Source organism: Chiloscyllium plagiosum, unplaced genomic scaffold, assembly GCF_037043375.1.
Source record: "Chiloscyllium plagiosum isolate Xiang-an unplaced genomic scaffold, Cpla_swu_hap1 HiC_scaffold_1, whole genome shotgun sequence".
In the NCBI taxonomy this organism is placed as follows: Eukaryota; Metazoa; Chordata; class Chondrichthyes; order Orectolobiformes; family Hemiscylliidae; genus Chiloscyllium; species Chiloscyllium plagiosum.
The window spans coordinates 103,549,537-103,576,905 of record NW_028270139.1 but is presented as its reverse complement, the minus strand read 5'-3'; the positions used below and the strand labels follow the sequence as shown (position 1 = coordinate 103,576,905).

Genomic DNA, 27,369 nt, shown 5'->3' with positions numbered 1-27,369 from the left:
CATGGCTGATCATCCAACTTGGTATCCTGTTCACCCTTTCTCCCTAGACCCTTTTGATCCCTTTAGCCCAAAGAACCAGATCTAACTTGATACATTCATCTTCTGTGACAGGAAATTCTGAAGGCTTGCCACTGTCTGGGTGAAGAAATTTTCCTCATGTCAGTTCTAAATGGCCTGCCCTGTATCCTTTAAACTGTGACCACTGGTTTTTCTTACAATGTTTGTCCCTACTGAATTTTAAACATTAAAATTGGAATTAGAGAATTAAGAAAAAGATAGAGGGCCCAATTCGCACAGCATCCCACAAAATTAATTTTTTAGTTCTTACTAGGCTCGGACTATTTTGTCCATGTTTTGTTGGAACACACTATGAATGCTTTGCATGTCTGATCGTATCGTGGAGAGAGAAATCATTAGTGTTTTAGGTTTTTGACTTTCCATCAGAACTGAGAAACGCTTGATATGTAACTGATTCTAAACAAGTGAATGAGTGAGAAAGAAAAAACAGCAAGAAGAAAAGCAAAATACTGTGCATGCTGAACATTTGAAACAAATGCGCACTGCTGGAGAAACTAGACAGGTTTGGCAGCATTTATGGAGAGATAGCGATACAGAATTAATGCAGTTCTGACAAAGTCATACTGGACTGTAAACGTTAATTCTGTTTCTGTCACCACAGTTTCTGCCAGATCTCCTGAGTTTCTCCAGTGCTCTGTGTTTGAAGCAAAAGAGAACGTCTAATTAATTATTTTAGCATGGAATATGAGCATTTAGTGTTTTCCAGTTTCTCCACCTAAGATTTTTGTTGATAAAAGCTAGCATCCTTCTTCATGTAGCTTGTAAAATGAGCCAGTTTCATGACTGTTAAACCAGTGCAATGGCATCTTTAAAAAGTAAGATTTTAATTCTTTCCATACAAATGTTGTCTCCCTACATATGGAGCTGCTCTTGGTTGCAAATTTAATTTTGAAGCAGGAAGCAGCTGATCTGTAATGCAGAATTGGACTCTGTTGCAAATTCTTCAGCTTCATGTTCCAACATAATGTAAGAACGTCAGTAGACGTCTCTACACAGATATAGAAAGCATCCAACAAAGATTCACCAGAATGAAACCAAGAATAGGAAGTTTTTGTTGCTTCATAGAACTTGCATTTGAACTGGAAATGTGATTTTTTTTAAAAATTCATAGGAAATGGGTGTCCCTGAAAAGGCATGCACTTTAGACATCCCTTAAATGTTCTTGAACTGTCTGGGTTCTTAAGCAATTTTAAATGCTGGAAGAAATACTAAAACGTGACACACAAACAAAGATTAGAAATGATCGGTGAGTCCAAAAAGTAAAACTTTTAGAAAAAAATAGCATGGAAGTTAGTCTTTGACTTGGCCAGGACAAATGGATTGTGAAACACTTCATACATCAAGGATGGTGATTCTGGTGTTGCTGACTTTGGCAGCTGAAATGGTTGTTTGGGGATTCTTGGTTCTGCAGTTATCCAAAAGGCTTTTTCCCATGTTCCTTAACCTTGGTTTTGTTGACTTGTTTTCAGAAATCAGAAAGAGAGGTACTTTTTCATTATCCTTGCACATTGAAACCAGGGGTTGTAGTTGGTTTTTAATTCTCTTTCTTGTTTGTTGCTTGATGGATAAAACAAACATCTCTTTCTCCCTGAGCTGCCTTTTTCAACTCCTGTTCGTAATCTAGGACACATCCTACAGCATATGGCTTTTTTCTTAGGGGAATAGTCAGTACCTCATTATCTCCGTAGCCACAGATCAGCTTTCTTTTGAATGATGTATCTACTTGGAAGTGTTGCTGTCTGAAGTTCCCTAGACATACTTCAGGTGCAACATTCCGTTGTTCCTCTCTGGACTTTGTGTAACTCATGCAGGAATATTCCAGATAGCCCTTAAATTTATATTCTCAGCTATCCTTTGGCTGCTTTGCCCTTTTAAAAACTGTGCACCTAAAAATTTGTAAATAAATTAGGGTTATGGCCCACTGTCATGACAGTGGGTGACTGAACCTCAGTATGACCATTTCTTATTTAAGATGAAATAGAATATATTAAACCCACTTGTTCTTATGTCTTATCGATCTGTCTCATTCATAGTATTTTATTAATGGATTGAATGTTTACTCATTAGATTGTCAAGAATCTATTCAATTTTCCACAATGTATAGGCATTTACAGATCCTGAACTGTTGATATATTCTTAAAGAGAGAATATTCCGTGAATACCCGGAACTTGTACACCTTTTATTCTACCAGTTCTGGAAGGTTGAGGTATAAAGAAAGTTTGAAGATGGCAATGGTTTGCTGATGTAAAGAAGAGAAACAGTGTATATGGTTTTAATAATTAATATGTTTAAGGATTGGGTGGCATTAATTTTTTTTGTTTAATACATTTGACTTACGGTATCCAGTGCAAAATTGATTTTTCACAATTTCACCATCTGCATGGAGATTTACATCACCTTTCCTTCGTTTTACATATGGCCATGTGTTTTGCTTTTTTTATAGGGAGTTTGTGCTGATCAAACAAAAGTTACAGCCTATCATCGATATCAGACTGTGGAGATGAACAATTCAGTTGTTGCAGAGCTTCAACGGATTTTGAGTATTAAGGCTGATCACTTGCATCAAACACTGGCTTTACATGCCTATACATCAGTGCTTTCTCGACTACAGGTGGAATCATACATCTACAGGTTGTTAAACAGCTCAACAGCATTTAGAACAGTGACAATTCTACGTAGACAAGGTTAGTATACCTTGAGTGGATAGCTCATTATTTTCAATGTGGATCTTCAGTGTAGTAACACATTTGCACCAAAATACTAATCTGTCTTTTCATGTAAGAATATATTTTATGTATATATTATATATTCTTGGTACTCCCTGTCTTTATTTCTCTCTCTTTCCAGATATTTTATTAATATTTTGCATCTTGCTGATAAAATTCTCTTAAATTTTTCCAGAAGCCAGTTGAATAAGGGCTAAAGTAATAAGCAAGTGAACACTTCTATTTGATTTCAATCCACCAGGAAGTTTTCAGTTTGCATGGAGCTTTAAGTGCACCTCCTCTCATTGGAATACACAAATAGTCTTTTTTGACATTCTGATTGTTTGACTTAAGGACAGATGTTTTCTGGAGAATGTAATCTTGAAAATGTAAACAAAAAACTAAACTTATGGAAATGTATGAGGTCAAACTGTCTCCTAAACTAATAGCTTGATAGCTTTGGGTTTGAATCTTCAATCAAAACCATATGATTAGGTTGAAGATATAACTTCATTGGACTAGCCATGATATGAAAAAGACATGAGAAGAGGTACAAGCCAGAAAGATTAGCATATCATTGAAGACTGTTCTGTGATCTGAACTTGTATGATACCTATTATATTCCTACCTGGACGATTTTTTTCAATATCGTGTCTAAGATGACTGTAATATCCTCCAGTTAAACATTTAGAAGATTGAAACATTGTCTTCAATCTCAATCACAAATTCTATTCTCTTGCTACTGGATCATTCCTATCCCTGGCCATCATCCTAGATTTAACCAAACTGTACGCAGTCGCTACATCATAATTGATCCTGATCTGAGACCATAATCTTAATATCTCAACTACTGCATCTGCTGCTTTCATTGTCAACCTGTCTCCACACCCCCCCCCATTCTTATTTCCTCAGTCTTATTCTAAACCCTTATTTACGTCTTCATAACCTCCAAATGCAGTTGTTCCAGTGCTTTCCCTTCACATGCTCTGTAAACACCAATTTGTCTAAACCACGTCCGTCTATATTTGTACAGACCTGCAGTGGCTCTTGGTTCACCACTCTGCCAATTTAACAATCTCCTCTTCGTGTTTAAATCCCCGTGTGAGCTCACCTCTTCCTATTCCTGCAAATGTCTTGAGCTCTACAACTTCCCAAACACACTGTTCTTGGACTGATACGTACGGTCTTCATTCTGCCATTGGCAACCACATCAATCATCAAGACCCCACATTTTGGATTTTTCTCCCTAACTCTGCCTCAACCATCCTTATGACCATCCTTTAAAAAAAATAACTATTTTGACCAACTAGTTACCCTTTCAAATATTCCCCATGGCTTGGTGCCATTTTTAGCAGATCACGCTTCTGTGAAGTATCTTGGAACTTTCTTTGCCCCCAAGGAAAATGTACTAAGTAAGTACAAATTGTGATTGGAACTAAACTATTCTCTTTGAACGAGTAAATCTAATTGTCATTTTTATGTCACATATTAACTTTCCAAACAGAATTGGACTATTATCTAGAGAGAAAATATTTTCAGGGCTATGAGGAAAAGATGGGGTACTTGGACTGAGTGAGTTGCATTTGCACATACCCAGCACAGATACAACTGGTTGATAGGTTATCTTCTGTGCTGTATGATTTTCCTTGTGCAATAAAGTAGCTTATTGAATCGCCAAGCGTTAGCTTAGTTGATCTTGGAAATTTCAAGTTGAACATTTAAGCATTCAGTACAAAATGCAAAATAAGGTATGCCATATCCTAATGTTACAGTATTATCCAAGTATATAAAATGAAGTGTGAATCAACTCCCATGAAAGAAACATACTCAAACCTCTTATTGAAGAATTGAATGGACTCAAAAATGTATCTTCAGTAGACCTGAGTTTGTAGCATGAAGCTGTCAGAATTTTGTGCAGACTTATCTACTTGATGAAACAAAGACTGAAGCTCTTCCAAATTGAAGAACAGGTGTCTCAATTTGGCCACATTAAATATGTTTTCAGAATCCAATAAAGTTATATAGAATGATTATCAGAAGAGTTTAATTACGTTTTTATCTTTCATTAATTAAAAGGATGAGAATTTTAATTTGGCAGTAGTGATATTGAACCAACAGAGGCTAAATGAGTGAGTGAGTGAGTTGAACATGATACAAATGGCAGAGTTTTGTGGTTCTGATATGCTGCTGGAGAAGAAACAGACTGTCATAAATTCCAACTGATAAACATAGAACAGTAGAGCACAGGAACAAGCTCTGCGGCCCACTTTGTTGTGCCGAATGTGATGCCAAATTAAACCAATCCCTTCTGCCTGGCCTTAGTCCATATCCCTCCATTCCTTGCATATTCATGTGCTTATCTAAAAGTCTCTTAAACACCCCTATTGTATCTGTCTCCACCACCACTCTTGGCAGAATGAACCAGACTCATACCACTCTCTGTGCAAAAAACACTTGCCCCTCACATCTCCTTTGAACTTTCTCCTTCTCACCTTAAATGCATGCCCCCTAGGATTAGACATTTCAAATCAGGGTGGTTGGGGGGGGTGGGGGGTGGGGGGGGGGGGGGGGGGGATTTTTTGACATCACCCTTATCTATGCATCTCATAATTTTATAGACTCCTATCAAGTCTCTCCTCAGCCTCCACTGCTCCAGAGAAAATACCCCTAGTTTTTCTAGCCTCTCCTTATAGCTCATACCCCTTAATCCAGGCAACATCCTGGTAAACTTCTTCTGCACCCTCTCCAAAGCCTCCACATCCTTCCTGTAATATGGTGACCAGAATTTAATGCAATATTCTTAAGTGCGACCTAAACAAAGTTTTATAAAGCTGTAACATGACATCCTGACTTGTACTCACTATCCTGACCAATAAAGGCAAGTACTGTATGTCATACGTTTTTGTTACCACTCTATCTACTTGTGTGGCCACTTTCAAGGAGCTATGGACTTGACCCCCCAAGATCCCCATGTACACCCATGTTATTAAGCATCCTGCCATTAACTGTATACGTTTCCTTAACATTTGATCTCCCAAAGGGCATATCTCACACTTCCCGGATTAAACCTCAACTGCCATTTCTCTGCCCGTGTCTGCAACTGATCTATATCCCGCTGTATCCTTTGATAACCTTCTACAATATCCACAACTCCACCAACCTTTGTGTTGTGTGCAAACTTAGTAACCCACCCATCTACATATTAATCCAAATTACTTATATATCACAAACTCCAGAGGTCCCAATAGGATCCCTGTGGAATACCACTAGTCAGGGACCTCCAGCCAGAAAAAACACCCTTCCACCACTACCCTCTGTCTTATATGGGCAAGCCAATTCTGAATTCATATAGTCAAGACACAGTGGATCGCATGCATCTTAATCTTCTGGATGAGCCTACATGAGGGGCCTTGTTGAAAGCCTTACTAAAATCCATATCGACAACATCCGCTGCTCCAACCTCACCAATCACCTTTGTCGTCACCTCCAACTTCCATCACTTTGGTACACCAAGACATGACCTGCCCCTTGCAAAGTTATGCTTTTCCAAATGCACGTAAACCCTATCCCTCAGAATCTTCTCCAACAGCTTCCTGATGACCAATGTGAGAGTCACCAATCTGTAATTTCTGGATTATCCATATTTCCTTCTTGAATAGAGGAACAACTTTAGCTATTCACCAATCCTCCAGGACTTCTCCAATGCCGAGCGAGGCTACAAGGATCTTGGTAAAGACCCCAGTAATCTCCTCTCTTGCCTCTCTCACTAATCTGGGGTAGATTCCATCAACCCCTGGGGAGTTATCCATATTAATGCTCTTCAAAAGACCCATCACCATTTCTTTCTTGATCTCGAAATGCCCTAGCATGTTAGCATGCTCCACACTAATCTCAATAACCTTCGTATCCCTCTCCTGGGTGAATACTAATGCAAAGTACTCGTTTAGGATCTCGCTCACATCCTCTGCCTCCAAGCACAAGTTCCCTCCTTTGTCTTTGAGTCATCCTACTTATTTATCCTCTTGTTTTTAATGTGTATAGAATGCCTTTGGATTTTCTTTAAACCTACTTGCCAAGGTTATTTCATGGCCCTCCTTGGTCTCCGTACTTTTCTGTCTTCTTCATATTCCTCTTGTTAGATTTTAACTTTCTAAACCTTACATATGCTCCTTTTTTTCCTTCAACTAAATTCACAACCTCTCTCATTATCCAAGGGTCTCTTACCTTGCCCTCCTTGTCCTCCTTCCTTACTGGAACATGCCAGTCCTGAACTCTGATCATTAGGTCTTTAAACAACTCGCACTTGTCAAATGTGGACATGCCCAATAACAGTTGTTCCCAATTAACTCTCCTGCCTAATACTAACATAATCTGCCCTCCCTCAATTCAGTAGTTTCCTGCAAGGTCCTGACTTATCCTTATTCCTAGCTATCTTGAGACTTGAGAATTTGTGATTATTGTTTCCAAAATGCTCTCCCACTGAAAGGTTAGTCACCTGGCCAGGCTCATTAGCGCTTACAAAGTCCAATGCAGCCTCTCCTGTAGTTGGATTATCCACATACTGTTTCAAGAAACCCTCTTGGATGCGCCTAAGAAATTCTGCCCATCTATGCCTCTTGCTCAAAGGAAGTCCCAGTCAATATTGGAGAAATTAAACACATTCACTTTGACAACCCTGTTGTTACTGCATTTTTCCATAATCTGCCTATGTCTTTGTTCCTCAGTGTCTCAGTGGCTGTTAGGAGTCCTATAGTATAATCTCATCAGAGTGTTAGCACCCATCTTATTTTTGAGCTTTACCCATATAGCCTCAGTGGATGGCCCTCCAGTATGTCTTCTCTGAGTGCAGATGACTCATTCTTCCTGCTTAGTAATGCAACTTCTTCATCTCTTTTACCTCCCTCTCTATCTTGTCTAAAACAATGAAACCCTGGAACATTCAGCAGACTGTCCTGTCGCACTCTCAACCAAGTCTCTGTAATGGCCACAGCACTATTGTACATCTATAGTGTACATTCATCTGCCTTATCCATAATACTTCTTGCATTGAAATAAACACACAGCAGTCGATCAATCCCATTGTGTTCATTTACCTGTCTCTGCTGTCCCTTCTTTCAGACTTACCAGTCTTAACATCTACCTTCCCCTCAATCCCTTCACTTGCTGACCTGCTGCCCTGCTTCCTAGCCCCCTGCCACTCTAGTTTAAACTCTCCCAAGTAGCACTAATGAACCTGCCTGTGAGGATATTGGTTCCCTTCCAGTTTAAGTGTAATCCATCCCTCTTGTACAGATCACCCCCACCCCAGAAGAGGTCCCAATGATTCAAGAACCTGCAGCCCTGCCTCCCTGCACCAACTCATCTGTCCTATCTTATTCTCCTTGCCTCACTAGCACGTAGCACTGGTCATAATCCAGAGATGATTACTCTCTACGTCCTGCTTTTCAGTCTCTTTCCCAACTCCCTGTACTCACTGTGCAGGATCTCATAGCTCTTTCTACCTATGTCATTGGTACCAATGTACACAACAACCTCTGATTGCACACCCTCCCCCTTAAGAATTTCATGCAGCCATTCAGAGACATGATTGTCTCTATCCTGGAGTCTCAAACGCTGCCACAGAAACACCTGCCTGTGTCCCTAACTAGTGAGTCTCTGACCACTATTGCTCTCTTGGATTTTGCCTGACCCTGCTCTACAGCACAGCCAGTTTTGATGCCACCAGTCTGGCTATTGCTGCTATACTTCCTGAGAGGCTATCTACCCCAACAGTACCTAAAATGTAAGAAAGGGGAATAATCACAGGCGAATCCTGCACTATCTGCCTCCCTCTCTGGGCAGTCACCCATCTACGTAACTGATTCTGTGGTGTGACCGCTTCCCCGTAACTTGTGTCTGTCATACTCTCTGCCCCCTGTGTGCTCCTCAGTGTGTCGAACTGTCATTTCAACCAAACCATACGGTCTGTGAAGAGTGCAGCTGGTCACCTTCCTGCAGACGTAGTCGTCGGAACACTAGACTGCTCCCTGATCTCTCACATCTGGCAGGAGGAGCACATATCACTGCCCTATTTTCATCTTTGCCCCTTTACACCAAGACAGATGAAGAATCTTAACTTGCCTTTACCTTAACATTATAACTTTACATAATAAAGTTCTGTTTCAATTCCAAGTGCGGAAACTACTAGCAGCATTTGATATTCACCATTTAACAAAGGGTAGGATTTCAGTTGATAATATTTTTCACTCCTATTTATGGAAATTACATGGTCAAGCTGTTAAATGTTAGCAGTTCAGCCAGTTGTTTAGGCTATTAGCAACACTCATCCCAACTTTAGGAGGAACGTTTTTCTAGAATTCTATCATACCTATCTGAGAAATACAGCTTTAGTGTTTTAACCGTCATTAGTTGTTCCCATTATAATGGAGAAATAAAAATAAAGACAAAGTAAAATCTATTCATTTTTATGATGAAATTCCCTTTCAAAAATGATTTTATATTGAAATAATTAACATGGTGAGAGTTCAATTTTATAACACTGGATACTTTTTTGGAAAAAAAACTCCTACCAATAACATACACAAAAATAGAAATTGCTGGAAACGTCCGGCAGGTCTGGCATCATCTCTTGAGAGAAAGCAGAGTCAACATTTCCGATCTAGTGACCCACCTTCTGAACACAGTTCTTTTGTTCAGTGTTTAACCCACTAATATCATATCTGTCAGTTTTCTTTTTATTTTGTGCAGATGATCAAGCAATAGACTGCAGCCATTCGGATCTGCAACTTTTAAAAGAAAACATCAGTGTACTCTTTAGTTTTACCCGAAGAACAATTGAAGATGGTCAATTCCACAGTGACATTCTTCTCTGGCTACAGAAATTGGTATGGAATTACAATGTTGGGACTTGTTATTAAATTTCCATTCATAAAGTATACATTTGTGGGTCTATCTAGGTGCATTTGTTTCATTATAGTTTTCACTCAAATCACCACTAAACCCTCATAGTTTCAATTGTAATTAGTGTTCAACATTCAACACCTTTGACCTGCGTTTGTTTCACATAATTTACCTGTTAAATGTCATTCACCATTCTGTACATGTAGGTGTCACACAGCTGCAATTTTGGGGAGACGTTATGTGGAGAAAAACTAGCTGAAAATCAAGGAAATAGCTTTCCATTGGAACTACGGCAATGGTGTGCAATTCAATTATTTCATTGGTGTACATTGACTCCATTTGGCTGCCTTTGTTCCATCATCGTTGATGTCATCAAGTAACACAACTTTATCTATCTACACAACTTATGATACTTCCCAATGTGGTATCATATGCAAATGTGAATATTGTTATAATTCCATAATACCATAAAGGAATCAATCCCTTAATCCTCACTGATATCCATATACTCAAACATCGGTGAGGGGTCATCCTGTTTTAACATTATAATGCCATGTTCATTTGGCATGTCATTACTTGGTTTTTGTCTGGCAAACCTCTGCATGTCATTCAGTGCTAGCGCCTTTAGTTCATTTGGCTTCATGAAACCCTTAATCGAATTGCTAACACAGCACACGTTATATATAATAGCAAAGTAATTTAGATGCTGGAAATGTGAAATAGAAACATAAAGTGCTGAAGGAAGTCAGCAGGTATGGCCATATCTATGGAAAGAGAAACAGGATTAACATTTCAACTTGCAAAAGAAGAATTTGGACTCTAAACATTAATTTGTTACTCTATCTACAGATACTGCCAGAGCTGCTGAATTTCCCCAGCACTTTGTATTTTTACTTCACTTACTCCTTAACATGTATTGCTTAAACTCATGCATTTAGTAGGATTGTAGGATGACCTCCAGTCTGGTGCCTTAGAGCCTTCTGTTTCTGGAGCTTTCCTCTAAGTAATTACTAAGCCATTCTGGACTTGAGTCATAGAGTCATACAGCACAGAAATAAACCCTTTGATCCATGCTGAACAGATTTCCCAAACTAAAATAGTTCCATTTGCCTGCATTTGGCCCATAACCCTGTCAACCTTTCCTATTCATGTACCTGTCCAAATGTCTTTTAAATGTTATAACTGTATCTGCATCTACCACTTCCTCTGGCAGTTCATTCCACAGATGAACAACCCTCTGTGAAAAGATTGCCCCTCAGATGCCTTTTAAATCTATCTTTGCTCACCTTAAAATTATTCCCTCTAGTTTTGAATTCTATCATAGGAAAAGACCTTTGCTATTCACTATATCTATGCCCCTCATGATTTTATAAACCTCTAGGGTCATCCTTCAACCTCTTGCACTCCAGTGGAAAATGTCCCAGACTATCTCATTATTACCCAAGCCCTCTGAAATATCCTTGTAAATCTTTTCTGTACCCTTTCCAATTTAATAATATCCTTCCTATGACATACCAGAACTGTACACAGTACTCAAAAAGCGGCCTCACCAATATCCTGTATAGTTGCAACATGATATTTTATCTTCCCCAGCTGTTTTGGAGACGACTTAACTGCACTGTCACAGTCACTGAACCATCAGTAACCTTAATGATTCTACCTTTATAAACGGAAACTTGTTTCTATCTCTGTCTCCCTCTGTTTTACAGCGTCTTGCTGCTATCCGATGGCCCAATTTAATTTCTCTTCTACCTTTACTTTCTAAAGCATTGAACTATTAATCTCAAAGATTTTTTTAAAGACCTCATTCAAATACATGTAAACAAACTCCAGAGGATTTGTCACTAAACTCTTCAAATTCAGTATCTAAAAATAAGCTATGAAGTAGAATATGCTTTTTTTTAATTTTGATATAGTATCACAAGCAGTTATTGTGCAAAGTTGAAGTATGTGACATTGGTAGTCATGTGCTAGCATGGATTGAGAATTGCTCATCTGGCAGCAGACAGAGTTGGAATAAATGACTCATTTACAGAGTGGAAGGCGGTGACAAATGGGACACTGCAGGGATCTCTGCCTAGGCTGCAATACTCAGTGTATTATCAATAATTAGAATAAGGCAATCAACTGTAAAATTTCCAAGTTTGCTGTCAGCACAAAACTAGGTAGAAATGAGTGATGAGGAGGAAATAAAGAGGCATCAGACAAATTTTGATAAGTTGAGTGAGAGGCAAATACATAGATGTGTCTATATGTTAAGTTGTCCACTTTGAAAGGAAAAACAGAATGGTAAAGTATTATTTAAATGATAGATTGGGAATGATACCTGGCAACTCTCCTATACCAGTTGTTCAAAGCAAGTATATAGATGAAGCAAGTATTTAGGAAGGCAAATGGTATGTTGGCCTTCATTGCAAGTGGGTTTGAATACAAGGACTAGGAAGTTTTACTGTAGCGGTACAAGGCCTTAATGAGATTGCACCCAGAACGTTGTGACCATTTGGTTTTCTCACTCAACAAAAGATATAATTGCAGTAGAGGGAATGCAGTCAAGTTTCACCAGACAGACTCTTGGAAAGACCAGTCTCTCATGTGAAGAATGGAAGGATTGAAACTGTTTTGGTTAGTTAAGGGTTATAGCTTTAGCCATATTGTCAGTAATGAACAAAGCTTGTACAGAAAAGTGAATGACAAACAAGACAATCAGACTATCTAGGCTAGTAGCATAGAAGCCACATTATCATAGGTCTTCGATGAAGAATAAACAATGCCTCTGAAAAACTGTGGGGAAAACTAAGATAATGCACATTGAACATAAATTGCTGGAAAAGCTCATCTGGTCTGGCACCAATTATGCAGAGAAATCAGAGAAACATTTTGGTGACACTGGTTAACACTGATTTCTCTTCACAGTTGCTGCCAAACCTGCTGAACGTTTCGAGTAATTTCTATTTTTGTTTCAGATTTATAGCATCCACAGTTCTTTCGGTTTTTAATGGACAATGAAGTTTGGAGATTGTAATGTGCATGTTGGAATCTGCATAAAGTTTGGATGTAAACCTCCCAAGTGAGCTTTAAACTTCAGTGTTGAAAGGTTTCCTCTCCTTATTCACATATGATATAAATGATCATTGTCCTGTTTCGCTGAAGTCCTCATAATTTGCCAAGTTGACCACCATAACACCAAGACTGAGTCAACCGGGCCTCGATTCACTGGTGTTTAGAAGTATGAAAGCGGATCTTATTGAAGTGAATAAAATTCTGACAGGGCGGACGGACTGGATGCAGAGGTGATGCTTTACTTGGCCAGTGGTGCATAACAGGGTCACAGTCTCGGGAGATGCGGCAGACTATTTCAGACTGAGATGAGAAATCTCATATCTCAGTAGGTCGTGAACCTAAGAAATTCTCTGCCACAGAAAGCTGTGGAAGCAAAATTACTGAATACGTTTGAAAAACAAGTGGGTTTCTAGAAGCTATAGATGCGCTGGGGTTTGGGGAGAGTGGCAGTATGATGTTGAGCTCGAGTCCATGATCATTAAGATAAGGCACAGAAGCTTCAGAGGAGATGTGAGGGAAAACCTTTTCGCTCAGAGGATGGTGGGAATCTCACTGCCTGTAAGGGTGGTACAGGCACAAACCCTCATAACATTTAAATATTTAGGTGTGCACTTGTCATGGTAACGTGAATAAGGCTCTAGGCCAAGAGTTAGTAAATGGGATTAGCATAGTTAGTTGGTTTGGCCAATGTAGATGCAATGGGCCGAAGGACCTTTTTCTGTAATGTCGATCTCTGTGACTATCTAATGTTGAATAGCAGAACAGACTTAGTAGGTCAAATAGCCTACTTCTGCATTTCTATGTTTCCTTCTTCATACTTAATATCGAAACACAAATCAAGCTGAAACTTATGTCATTTCCACACTTTAAACCCAAGTTTTCAAATAGTAATAATAATATATCATCAACCTTCACCACAATATACAATTATTTATACCTGCGTGCAGCTACTTCACGTATATGGTGAAAAGCTGAGATTCCAAAACAGACTCTCAAAAATCCTTGTCAGAGGTGTAAGCAATTAGGAAAGTCATTTTTTGTGACATTTTCATCTTACCAGTGGTGGAAAATGATGATTATTACAAAACACCTTACTTTATGTGCTCTGAAACTCATTTATTAATAATTAATCCTTTTAGGTTGCAGTATTACACCGAGTTGGCTCTGCTGCTGATCAACTCTTTATTCTGAATCACATACTTCACTGCCCAGCAGGTGTGAGCAAATGGGCAGCCCCACTTGTAAAGGTATGATTTTACTGAGTGCATGAAACTACTACAGCCTTACTGATGTTTTGAATGTAATATTCTTAAAGAAAATTGCTTTTTCCATTTCTGTAATGTTTGGACTATTCTAATTTATGATAAAATAATACTAATAGCACCTTCCAATACAAATGTGAATTTTTTTGTGATTTATAAGTTTGAAAAACTTTTAAAATCTGACACAAGGTATTTAACATTTGAATTTCATCATGCTTTACAAATTGTACCAGGTACAGATACATTTCATAAATGTTGTAGAGATTTCTCCTAACTCAATAACAAGTCTCCACAGCATTGCATAATTTCTTTTAGCAATTGAGTCCACTTATTGTGGTTAATTTTTTATTTATCTAATTGTACAATGTTTGAGAATTTCTTTAAAAACTCAAAAAATAACATCATTACTATGGTTTCCACTGCTGCCAATCATTTTTAATAATTGCTGTCAATAACTACATTGTAGGACAATTGTTAATTTTTTTCAATGTTAAGCTGAACAGTACCTTAAGGTGGAATATAGAAGTTGTGAGGATATAAAAGTTTGGTGACTAATTATTGGATTAGTAATGTAGAGGTGTAGACTAATAAGCCAGACAATGTGAATTCTACTCCCACCATGGCTGTTTGGTAATTTTAATTCTGTGTATAAAAAAGCTATGCATGCTAATGAGTAAAAGTGAACACAACTGGAATTCAATACGCTAATGGAATAATGCCAGCGAATATTGAATTAGAGTTGATGATTCATCAACGTTAATTTATCCCTCAAAATATTGGCAGTAAAAAATGAGTGCCAGAAGGTTTCTATCCTGGAATTTAAAATTGAGTATGTGAAAACATTGCAATTTTCCAAAATGGTCTTGGTTTGGGAGCCATTTCTTTGGATTAAAAAGTTGCACATGTAATTCTTTGTTAAGGAGAGGCAAAGGGAAAATAAACAATCTATTGACCAGTGTCAGTTGTCAGGAAATTAGTTGAGCCTCTAATTAAGAACAGACTGATGAAACACCTTGAAGTTTTCAGATGATCAGAGCAAGTCAACATGGTAAAAGGTGGTGAAAGCTCTTCTTGCGTGAGAAACCCAATTGAATTTTTTGAAGACATGTCTAAAGTAATAGACAGAAAAATGTTAGTAGATATTAATTGTATGGCATTGCAGGATGCATTTGCTGAATTCTCTCATAAGAGACTGTTAGCAGAAAATAAAACTCATGGGACTGAAGGCAAATTATTGGCCTGGTGAGACTAGCTGAGCAGCAGGAAACAGATTCTGATTAATTGACAACATGTAACTCTCAACATCTCTCAAGGATTTGTGGGCATCAAAGATTCATATTTATTAACAATTAGTGTTTCTCTATCTCATCACCTGGCAATGATGACAGGTGGCATTGTAAGCAATATAGATGGAGCAATAAAATTATAAAGCACAAGCTTATAAATGGAATTCCGATATATTGAAAAAACCTCAAATTCCCTTGTAGAGCGGGACATTTTGTATACACATTTGAAATCTCACGGCATTAGGTCAAACATGAGCCTGGGCATAAATATATATGGTGTGTATCAGTCCGAGTCTATGTTTGGAAATTTAAAATCCCTTATCATTACAACCATATTTTTCTTAGAGATATCTGAGATCTCCTTGGATATTTGCTTCTCAATTTCTCGCTGTCTATTGGGTTTCTGGTCTTATGGCCTGATAATTGTTTTGTGAGTTGTAAAAAACAGGTCAGCTTTGCAAAACGCAAACCCAAGAAAGCAAGACACTGAGGAAAGACGGTGTTTTCAAAATGAAAGACAGCGTTCATGCTCTGAAGATGTTGAAGTCAGTGTTGAGTCCTTAAGTTGGTAAACTGCTGAAGCAGAAAATGAACTGTAGTTCCTCCAGCTTGTGTCAAACTTCACTGGAGCACTGCACTGCAGCATGCCTAGAGTGGAAATGTTAACTTGAGAGCAGGGTGGTGTAATGAAATGACAAACAACTAGAAGTCATAATTATTTTTAAAGACAAGTATGTCAGCCAAGTGGTTGTCCAGCCTGAATTTGGTGTTGACAATACTGATGAAACCTCATTGTGAGCAGTCAGCACAGTAGACTAGATTTTAAAGAAGTACGAGCACAACCCTGGTTCACCTGGAAGATGTATTTGAGGCTTTAGATGGCAAAGAGAAGGTTAAAGACCAAATGTTACACTTTTAGTTATTGCATGGGCCATAGAGGGTGTAAAGGTGTCCAGAGTGACAAAGGAGTGATCAGGATGTCATGAAGGGAATGGTTGCCTGCAGAGTGTCAACCAGGGATAGAAGAGGAAATTATGTTGTGTGGGGTTTCCTGATGGAGATGGAAGAAATGGCAGAGAATTTGAACATCTAGAGTACAGCAAGTGTGGTTAGAAAAACATTTTTTGTTGTTAACTTGTATGCAAAGAAAATTTAGGTTACTATGACAAGGAAACTGATTAGTATTAGAATCTATAGTTGAGTATGCCAGCAGTCAGCAAATCTGTGAATGCAAGGGCATTTGTAGCAGATATCTTTCCAAGGTATTTGTACCATAATTCAATGTGATATGCAAGAAAAGTATAGCTGGTAAAAATTAAAGCCTGATTTATTTGTTTGGCAAATGGATTTGGTTTTACAATGAGTCCTGATATTCGATTTAAAAACTGTACATTTATATTGTCAAATGGTGAGTTGAAATTGATTGAGACCATCGTTAATTTTCTTCTTTTTCTCATTTTTGATTTGGAACTGAGAATTGAACTTGAACAGCAACTTGTTTTTAAAAAAGGAGCAAACAAAAGATAGATATTTGCTATTGAGAACTGGCCAGGAAGATAACCCAGTTCAAGTACTTCTCCAAAAGACGCTATCAATGAACCGACACCAAGATGTGGTTATACTCAGTACTGGCAGTTTGTTGGTCAGTCAAGGAAGGACTGGCTGCTGGACAGCTAGCCACAGAATATTGGGTGGGGGGGGGGAAGAAAGAAAAGTTAAAAGGTGAACTGGTTTGACTTGGTACTTGGGCAGGAGGCATTGTTGCTTTGGAAGATGCTGGATTAGTTTTTTTGGTTTTGTTCTCTCTGGTTATTCAGTTATTTCATGAAAATCTGAGCTAAGAATCTGATCTATAAGGATTCAGAAAAGGTCTCTGGGGATCTGCATTGTCCAGATATTTCAAATTCAATCAAGATACAATCCTGTATGCCTGTCATACAACCATCAGATTACATGAAGGCTAGTTATTCATCATTAAAACGGTTATCAAGCTGGCAATTTATGATTCCTTGAGTTAAATTTATTCCATAACTCTGCCCGTGTGCGAGTAAGGTTGGTGAACAAAGATTGGACTTAGATTGTAGATATTAATTAAATTGCCTTGTAGTTCATCGATGTTATGCTAAAGTCACATTATTATTAATAATAAATTGTTAATTTTTTGTTTGCGTTATAAACTTGGTGTCCAAATCGGTTATTTATAAAAGTCTGGTTAGAAACAACTGAGCACTTTTATGGGTCATCGAATGTTTTAATTTCACAGGCTTCACAGTGTTAACAAGTCTGATTTGGTTTGGATTGCTATCTCTGTGACAAAACAGAAGCATTCTACTGAGTGGAACCAAAAAACCCAAATAATATTTCAGTGATTTTTGGAAGAGTGGTGGGTGGAAAAAAACTCTTAAATAAGTGGAATCACACAAAGGGAGGTAGTTATTAGTGGAGACTGCCTTTGGACCGGGATATGCATTGCCTCAAAAAATACCTCAGAGTAGAGTCTTCATGCTAGCAATCTGCAGCTAGCTGCCCCTTCATAATGTCAGTCAAGAGGTAGTTTGGTTGCACATGTCTGGCTCAATTCCTAATCCTTCAAATGTGAAGTGGGGCATATTGCTTTCCCAAAGTCCTTGAAGTATCTCCCTTACAGTATTGTGCAGCTGCCTTCATCACATGGCAACAGTCCAACAACGCAACCTGTCACCTTATCCAAGAAATGGATGAATAATAAATGACTGCTTTGTCAAGTAAGTTCATATCCCAAGAAGGAAGGTATTTCACATGATAATTGACGCATTTGTATGTATAGTATCATGAAATTGCTGTGGGGCAACATGGTATGTACTTGTAGTACAGTGCATGTTTCCTGTTTTGAAATATATGAAGGCAATTTATCCAGCTTTTTTCTGTTTCAGATAACAGTATTCAATAATCCTTCAGGAGTCTTCCTCTTTATGCAAGCCCTAGCCTTACTTCTGTCACCAATCATGTAAGCATCTGTGACTTGACAATATTTCTTCAATATTCAATATATTTTTCATCCTTGCCCTGCTTGTATACAGAGGAACCACAATTATCCGAAGGACACTGGCGGGCAGTATTTGGTTCAGATAATTGACAGCCTACCTCAACATATGCACTAAATCAAGCCTCCTCTAGAGAAGTATCTAAGCTCTCCTTCAATTGTAATGTGAACTTCTCACTGCTTGGGGAATGACGTTATTCAGTAAATGTTAAAAAGTTACCCCTCATTACCATTGTCAATTGTTCCCTAATGGCCCTTGGGAATAAAATCTGTCATTTTTACCTCATCTGACTTCTGTGTGACTACTCCAGACCCATAGTAATGTACCTTACTTTTAAATGCCTTCTGGGTAATTAGGGATGAGCAATGAATGTGGGCATGCCCACATCAAATAACTAGTTTCTTAAAAATTGTGTGTTAACTCAGTTAAGGGTCTACACCAGAAAACCAGAGATTTGGTGCAACTCCGACAAGTATTGATTTCTTTATCTGGAAATGTATGCACTAACACTACCAGATTGTCACTAAAGTCTAATTGGGCTATACCAACATGCACTGGCTCATGTGACATTTTTCTGGACACCAGGGAATGCCTTCCCACTGCCATCCATACGAAGTTTTTAAAAGCTATGGATAGGTCTTCATTGAAATATTTTGATCTATTAATTGCATTGAATATTGAACTCAAATTTTTGTTACCCTTATTTGGCAAATTTTAGTAGATCCTACCAAAGTGACTCCTTGGAGTAGGTACTACTTCTAGCAAGTAAATTGGGAAAAAAGTGTTCCTTTGGGGTAAAAGGTGTTAATGCCGAATGTAGAAAGGTTACATTGATATTGCTGCAACTAGCCTTCCTTTAAATGGCACTAAGATCTGAAGTGTGGTACTGGAAAAGCATAGCATCCAAGGAGCAGGAGAGTCCATGTTTCGAGCATAAGCTCTTCCTCGGGAATGTTGGAGGAGGTGAACTTCTTCAAGATAGGCATCCTTGGAAGAGGCTTTGCAGTAACATTCCTGATGAAGAGCTACCGCTGGAAACGCCAACTCTCCTCCTCTTTACCAGCACCACACTATTTGACTCTGATCTCCAGCATCTGCAGTCCTCACTTTCTCCCATTAAGATCTAATTCCCATTGTCATTCATGTCATTCCTTCACTTGTTGAGGGAGGTGTGCTATGCTGTTGTGACATACAGCTTTTCCATCTCCACTCTTGTCTCGTTAAGTGCTTTATTTTCTTGAGTTAACTCAATTTTGGTGCAGCCCTGCGAGGCTGACTACTCGAAGATTTAGTATTGCATTCAGTCTTAAGTCACAACATCAGTTTCTATTTTTTTGATGCTCAACAATTCTTCTTGCCTTCTAATACTAAATTGCTTTAAAACACAAAGTCTTGATGAACGCCATAATTTTGCAACATTTTGTGTCTGAAATTATATTTAAAATATAGGTTGTAACTAATTGCAATTTTTACATAGTCATTTAAAATATATTTTGGTCAAATAATCTTAGGCATCGATCTGAGTTTCTGGTGAACATAAAGCCCATGAACAAAAAGCTACCACCACCTACACCAGAAGCAAAAGACATACAGAACTGGACCTTGGTAGATGAAGCTGGGGAAGAGGTATTTACTTTAACTTGTTTATCTTGAATAGGTTGATGCAAACAAAAAAACTTTTCTGTTATTTTGATGGTGTTGAAAAATAAGTAGTTGTATGTTGTGAATAATTTTTAAAAATTACTCGAAGCAACATGAAGTCTATGATCTCCTTAAATCCTAATTAAGATATTAAAAATTTGCTTTGCAGGTTGAACCAAAGTTACTTGTTAGAATTAATTAGATTAATTGATTTAAGTCATTGATTTAAAATTAGATTAATTGATTTAAAACATTGTTCATCCAGTTACAGCTGAAAAGTGACACGCAACTTAAATTTTGATTTTATGGCCCCTAATTATGAGAAAGGTCTGAGAATCTAAATAATGTTTTGTGCCAGAGCCAGTGACTGAAAATTTTTTTGAGAGTTTGTGATAATCTATGAATTTTTAGAAAGCTGTTTAAAATTAAGCATCAGTTTGTAGTAAAGAGCAGACTTGAAATAAGTGATCAGTCATTCGCAACTGAGTTCAAACGTCTCTTCACACAAATTAATAGAATGCGTTGGATACTCCATTCGATATATTCAGAATTTTGGTGTCTAAAGGAATATGTGGAACATGCAGCAAGGTGAAGTTTGGGCAGAAGATCAAGCATGATTACATTGAATGAAAATGTTTAGAGTCATACAGTCCATTCCTACTTCTAATTTTTAATGTTCATAAGTAACAGGATTTAGTCACAAAGTACCTATTGTACAATGGAATTAACTATTTTAATTTTTTAAATGTTATTTGTGTAAGTAAATGTAGTCGATAATTTTACATACAACAGGATCTCAAATTTCAGATGAGTCAAATGGCCAGCTAATTGTTTCTTTTGGAAATTGAAATAGGAATTTTCAAAGAACTTTTATCTCCAGGTCTGTTATACCTACATGAATTATATTTTGATTTCACGCTTCTTATTCACTGACATTTGTGGAACCCAAGAGCAATTTCCTGAGCACGTGTACTGGTACTGAGTTGGAGTTTGTGAAGTAGGATGCAAAACATTACCATTAAAGAAAATAGAAATTTTTAGGAAGAGCTGTTTTGAGTGGTAAAAGTTGCAGAAAGAAATTAAAGCAATTGAAGAATTCATGTGGATCATTGGAACTGACAAGTTTTGAAACCAAAAATGGGAGTCTCCTGTTGCAGAACTCAAATGGGAAGAGGAGATGACTTGAGCTGGGAAAGTGCCAGGGACTTTTAGTACTTCAGTAGTACCCTGCAGTGTCAACCTAGATTAGGTGCTGAGAAATCTCTGGAGTGAGATATAAACTCATGTCATAAGAGTTCTGACTCAGATGAGCATGCTATTCATGAGCCAAAATAATTACTTATGGGAAAAAAGGAAGTAGTTCTAGTTTACAGGCCAAAATTCCCATCCAGTATTGAAACCAACAACAGATTAGCCGGCTATACCTGTGCTGTTTGTCGGGTCTTACTGTATGTAGTTGCCTGTCAGCAATTAATTAATTAGTTGTGCATACCAGAATTTCAAGAGAGTCGGGGCCTGAGGTGAGTATAGTGGCCGTCACTAAGAAAAGGTGCCAGGAATGTTGAAAGGTCTTAAATTGGATAAATCAACAGATTAATTGAGCTACACCCCAGATTTCTGAAGGATATAGCTGAAGAGATTGTGGAGGCAATGGTAGGAATTCCTCAGGAATCACTGGAGTCAGGGAGGGTCCCAGAGGACTAGAAAATGGCAAATTTATAAGAAGGGAGGGAAGTAGAAGACAGGAACTTATAGGCCAGTTAGCCTGACCTCATTGTTGGTAAGATTTTCTGATCCATTATTAGGGATGAAATTGCAGAGTACTTGGAAGTGAGTGCTAAAATAGGGCTAAATCAACATGGCTTTGTCAAGGGGAGGTCATGCCTGAATTCTTAGAAGTATTGATCAAGTTAGACAAAGGAGAGCCAGTGGATGTAATATATTTGGATTTCCAGAACGTATTTGATAAGGTGCATTGCACGAGGCTGCTAAATAAGATAAGAGCCCATAACGCTAGGGACAATGTAGTGGCACAGATAGAGGATTGGCTGACTGACAGATTGGGGATAAAGGGGTCTTTTTCAGGATGGCACCCAGTGACTAGTGAAGTTCTGCTGGATTCCATGCTGGATTGATGACTATTCACATTATACATGAACAATCTGGATGAAGGAACTGATGGCACTTTTGCTAAGTTTGCTGATGACACAAAGACGGATGGAAAGGTAGTATTGAGGAAGTGGGAAGGCTACAGAAGGACTTGGAAAAACTAGGAGAATGGGCAAAGAAATGGCAGATGGAGTGCACATATTCCCCTTGATAGGAAGAATAGAGACATAGACTCTTTTCTAAATAGGGCAAGGCTTCAGAAATCTGAAGCACAAGTGAACTTAGAAGTCCTAGTTCAGGATAACATACAGGCTCAGTTTATACTTAAGAAGGAAAATGCAATGTTAACATTCATTTCAAGAGGTCTCGAATACAAGAGCAGAAATGTGCTGATGAGGCTGTATAAGGCTCTGATCAGACCATATTTCGGACACAGAGGAACCTCGTTTATCTGAGCGAGGCACTATTTCATTTGGATAATCGATTAAATGCCTTTCCTCTGGGACTCGAAGTTTTTAAAGTCTGCTCCCCATTCAGGAGACAAGGCAGCAGCGCACCGCACGTGAATCCCCGCCCTATTGTCCAACATCACTCCCTGCCCACCCCCTGCACCATCCAACACCACTCCTGCCCCCATCCAACACAGCTCCTCGGCCCCGTCCAACACCACTCTCTGCCCAGCCCCACCTGCCCCAAACCCATCCAACACTGCCCCCCCCACCCCCCCCCCCCAAATCTGTCCAACACGCTCACCCCCACCCACACCCCATCCAACACTGCCTCCCCCCACCCCCCAAAATCTGTCCAACACGCTCAGCCCCACCCACCCCCACACCCCATCCAACACTGCCCCCTGCCTGTCCCCCAACCTATCCAACATCACCAAGCTTCCCCGCCCCCCCGCCCGGTCAACTCCCATCCCCTCTCCAGACTGGACACCAACAACAAGAATGCTGCTGCTGCCTGCCTTTGTGGGGTAAGTCTCCGAATAATCAGCACGCGTATGCACACACACACAAAAAACAATTTTTTAATGCAACTTTTTGACAGGTCCCACTTTTACCCTGTACAGGACAATGTTGGAGAGATTATCTGGGGAAGGGGGTTTAGAGTATACCCCTCTGTAGAACTCTAGGGAAAGTGTGGGGAAAGAGATAGGGCAGGAGGTCAGTCATTTGGAGACAGTGCCTGTTTAGTCATTGTAAGCAAAACACGCGATCAGTGTTGGAAACACGTCTTTGATTAAATGTTTCTATCAGGACCTCGAGATCTCCTTCGGATAATCCAATATTCAGATAATTGATATTTGGCTAATTGAGGTTTCTCTGTATTTTGAGCAATCTTGGGCCCCATATTTAACGAAGGATATGCTGACCTTGGAGGGAGCCCAGATTGTTAGTGTCTAACATAAATAGTTGTCCCAATATGAGCCTCTATGGCACTCCACTAATCACTTGCTATAAGGGCATAAAGGATTTGTCATATGAGGAGCAATTGAGGACTCTGGTTCTGTGCTCAGTGGAGTTTTGAAGGATGAGGGAGGTATTTCATTGAAACGTACAGAATGCTGAGAGGCCTGGGTAGAATAGATTTGGCGAAGATGTTTCCACTGTTGAGAAAGACTAGGATCCAAGGGCCTCAGAGTGAAGGGACGACCCTTTGGAACTGTGATGAGGAGGATTTACTTCAAAGGGTGGTGAATCTGTGGAACTTATAGTCGCAGAAGGCTGTGGAGGCCAGGTTTTTGATTATAATTAGACAAAGATAGATAAGTCTTGATTAGTAATGGGAATGAAAGGATGCTAGGAGAAGCCAGGAGAATGGGGTTGAAAAACAAACCAGCCACGATCAAAGGAGGAGTAGACTTGATGGGCCAAACGGTCTAATCCTAATCCTCTATCTAATGGTCTGTGAAGCAATGTTCCACAGTTTTGAAAAGGAACTATAAAGGTGCAGTTCCTTTTTTTTTGCACACTTTATAATCAATCGACTCATTTTTATGCTTAAAAATAAAGTCCCAGGCTAATCACATAGGGACATAAGTTCAATTCATACCATGTCAGCTGATGGAATTTAAATTCAATTAACAAAAAATTCTGAAAGTGAAAGTTCGTCTAGGTGATGGTGGCCGTGAGCTAGCATTGATTGTAGTAAGCAAAGATCTGGTTAACTGACGAGTAGGCATGAATTGGCGAGTAGCTAATGTTGTTCCTCTGTTCAAGAAGAGAAATAGGGATAATCTAGGAAACTATAGATGGGTGAATCTCACATTAGTGGTTGGGAAGCTATTGGAGAGAATCCTTAGCGATAGGATGTAAATTCATTTGGAAATGAGTAGCTTAATTAGGGACAGTCAGCATGGCTTTCTGTGGGGCAAGTCATGTCTTGCCAACATGATTGAATTTTTCAAGGAGGTGACAAAGGTGGTTGATGAGGGTAGAGCAGCGGATGTTGAATGTATGGATTTTAATAAGGCTTTCGCCAAGGTCCCTCAAGGTAGCTTCATCCAGAAGATTAAGATGCATGAGATCCATTGTCACTTGGCTACATGGATTCAGAATTGGCTTGCCCATATAAGGCAGAGGGTGTTGAGGAAGGGTGTTTTTCTGACTTGTGATCCATGACCAGTGGTATTCCGCACATATCGGTACTGGGACCTCTGCTGTTTGTGATACATACAAATGACTTGGAAGAAACTATAGATGGATGGATTAGTGAGTTTGCAGAACATACGAAGATTGGTGGAGTTGTGGGTAGTGTAGAAGGTTGTCTACAAGGTTGATACAGTGGGTCTAGATCAGTTGCAGGCATGGGTGGAGAAATGGCAGATGAAGTAAAAGCTCCTTGGATGCTGCCTGAACTGCTGTGCTCTTCCAGCACCACTAATCCAGAAAATGGCAGATGAAGTTTAGTCCGGGTAAGAGTGAGTTTCTGCACTTTGAGAGATTAAAAGTTAAGGAAATATGTACAGTTAATGGCAGGATCCTGAACAGCATGGATGTACAGAGGGATCTTATGGTTCAAGTCCACAGCATCATGAAAGTGGCCATGCAAGTAGATAGGATGATAAAGAGAGTGTATGACTTGACCACCTTTATGGTCAGGGAATTGAGAACAAGAGTCGGGATGTCATGTTGCAGCTTTATAATATTTTAGTTAGTCCACAGTTAGAATACTGTATTCAATTCAAGTTTGCCACAAGTTTGTGGGCGGCACGGTGGCACAGTGGTTAGCACTGCTGCCTCACAGCGCCGGAGACCCGGGTTCAGTTCCCGCCTCAGGCGACTGACTGTGTGGAGTTTGCACGTTCTCCCCGTGTTTGCGTGGGTTTCCTCCGGGTGCACCGGTTTCCTCCCACAGTCCAAAGATGTGCAGGTCAGGTGAATTGGTCATGCTAAATTGTCCGTAGTGTTAGGTAAGGCATAAATGTAGGGGTATGGGTGGGTTGCGCTTCGGCGGGGCAGTGTGGCCTTTTAGGCCGAAGGGCCTGTTTCCACACTGTAAGTAACCTAATCTAATCTAATCTAATTACAGGAAGTATGTGGAGACTTTGGAGTGGGTGCAAAAGAGGCTTACCAGGATGCTGGTTTGACAAAGGGTCAGTTAGACGTGAAACATCAGCTCTTTTCTCTCCTTACAGATGCTGCCAGACCTGCTGAGATTTTCCAGCATTTTCTCTTTTGGTTACCAGGATGCTGCCTGGATTAGGGGGTATGAGCTATAAGGAGTGGCTAGAAAAACTCAGCTTGTTTTGTCTGGAGTGGCAGAGCTGAGGGGAGATTTGATAGAAGTCTATAAAATTATGAGTTGTATAGATAAGGTTGACAGTCAGATTCTTTTTTCCAGAGTTGAAATGTCTGATGCTATGGGCCACTTAAAGTGAGAGGGAAAGTTCAAAGTAGATGTAAGGGGTAAGTTTTTTTTACACAAAGTGGTAGGAGTCTGGAACGCATTGCCAGATGTGGTAGTGGAAGCAGATATGATAGGGGCATTTAAGGGACTTTAGATAAGTGCGTGAATATGCCAGGAATAGGGGGGATGTGGACCAAGGGCAAGCAGAAAGGATTAATTTAATTTGGCACCCTGTTCGGCACAAGATCATGGGCCAAAGGGCCCATTCCTATGCTGTACTGTTCTAATATCCCTTATAGAAGAACCTGCTATTATCTGGTCTAGTCTACATATGATTCCAGACGCACAGCAATACAAGTTAACTTTTAGCTATCATCGGAAAGGCCCAGCAAGCCACTCATTAGAAATAGGCTGCAAAATGCTGGCTTGGCTGTGACATCCATATCCCTTGAAACAATAAAGAAAGCAAAAGCTGTGCAGATACTATGCTGCATCTCGGAGGCTAATAGGAGTGACGTTCTGGGAAAATGTGTCATATATCCTGAAACAAGTTTATTAAATTAAAGTATCATTGTTACCATGTTTCGTATTGCTTCCTAATCTAGGATGAAGATCCTGAGACCAGCTGGCTGCTATTATCTGAGGATGACTTTGTTACCCTTCTGTCACAGTTTCCTTTTGATAAACTATTTAAGCAATTACTTGGGATAACTGTAAAAGGTAATTATGACTTTTCTAGACAGCAAATTTCCTAGGGTAATACCACTAATTTGAATGTTTTTATAATTACAAGAGCATCATGCCGGGCAAAGCACAATAGTGTTTTGTTAACTAATGTTGGGGAAAGAGTAAAAGTTGCAAATCTTGGATTTATAAATGCTTTTAAATACTAAAAATTGCTGTTTGTATTTTCAGTTTCCATAAGGAACAAGAGTGAACAGCCAATTTATGCAAAGCTTTGGTTAAAGTACCATGGGAAGTTTTGGGTGCTGCATTGCAAAAGGTTTTACAATGTGTTCAGCATGGATTAACCAAGATGAATCCAGGAAGCAAGATTGGTTATGGGATTATGAGGAACAATTTATGATATGTGGTGCATTTCCTCTAGAATGGAGAAGGCTAATTTATAGATTTTTTTTAAATGATGGGGTATGATGATGAATAACAAAAGTTCAAGATTGAGAATCAGCGCTGATGAGGGTCACCAATTTAAAATTGTCAGCAAGAGTAACGATTCATTTCTGTCTGCATTGTTGGAGCATAGTGTGCTTTGACAGAGTAGGGGAGGGAGGCATTTCATCCTTTTTGACAAATGTGGATCAGGATTTGTTACACTAGTCAGTGTTTCAGTGAGTAATAAAATTAGATTTGAATTGCTCTTGCAAAGAACCAGTACTGAGACAGTGGGATAAGAGTCATACTTTTGTGACTGTTGGAAACAGGATTTTGACT

The 27,369-nt window shown here is 39.2% G+C and overlaps 1 protein-coding gene across 2 annotated transcripts in view; it reads left to right on the top strand.

The window, feature by feature from the left end:
- Window positions 1-27,369, top strand: part of epg5 (ectopic P-granules autophagy protein 5 homolog (C. elegans)) — a 147,892-nt gene that overhangs the window by 6,582 nt on the left and 113,941 nt on the right. For both annotated transcript variants that reach the window (XM_043687752.2, XM_087989528.1), the window contains exons 3-8: window positions 2,523-2,763; window positions 9,532-9,668; window positions 13,884-13,991; window positions 18,205-18,278; window positions 19,827-19,941; window positions 26,523-26,637. In XM_043687752.2, coding sequence (XP_043543687.2) covers window positions 2,523-2,763; window positions 9,532-9,668; window positions 13,884-13,991; window positions 18,205-18,278; window positions 19,827-19,941; window positions 26,523-26,637 — 790 coding nt within the window. The remainder of the gene's footprint in view (window positions 1-2,522; window positions 2,764-9,531; window positions 9,669-13,883; window positions 13,992-18,204; window positions 18,279-19,826; window positions 19,942-26,522; window positions 26,638-27,369) is intronic.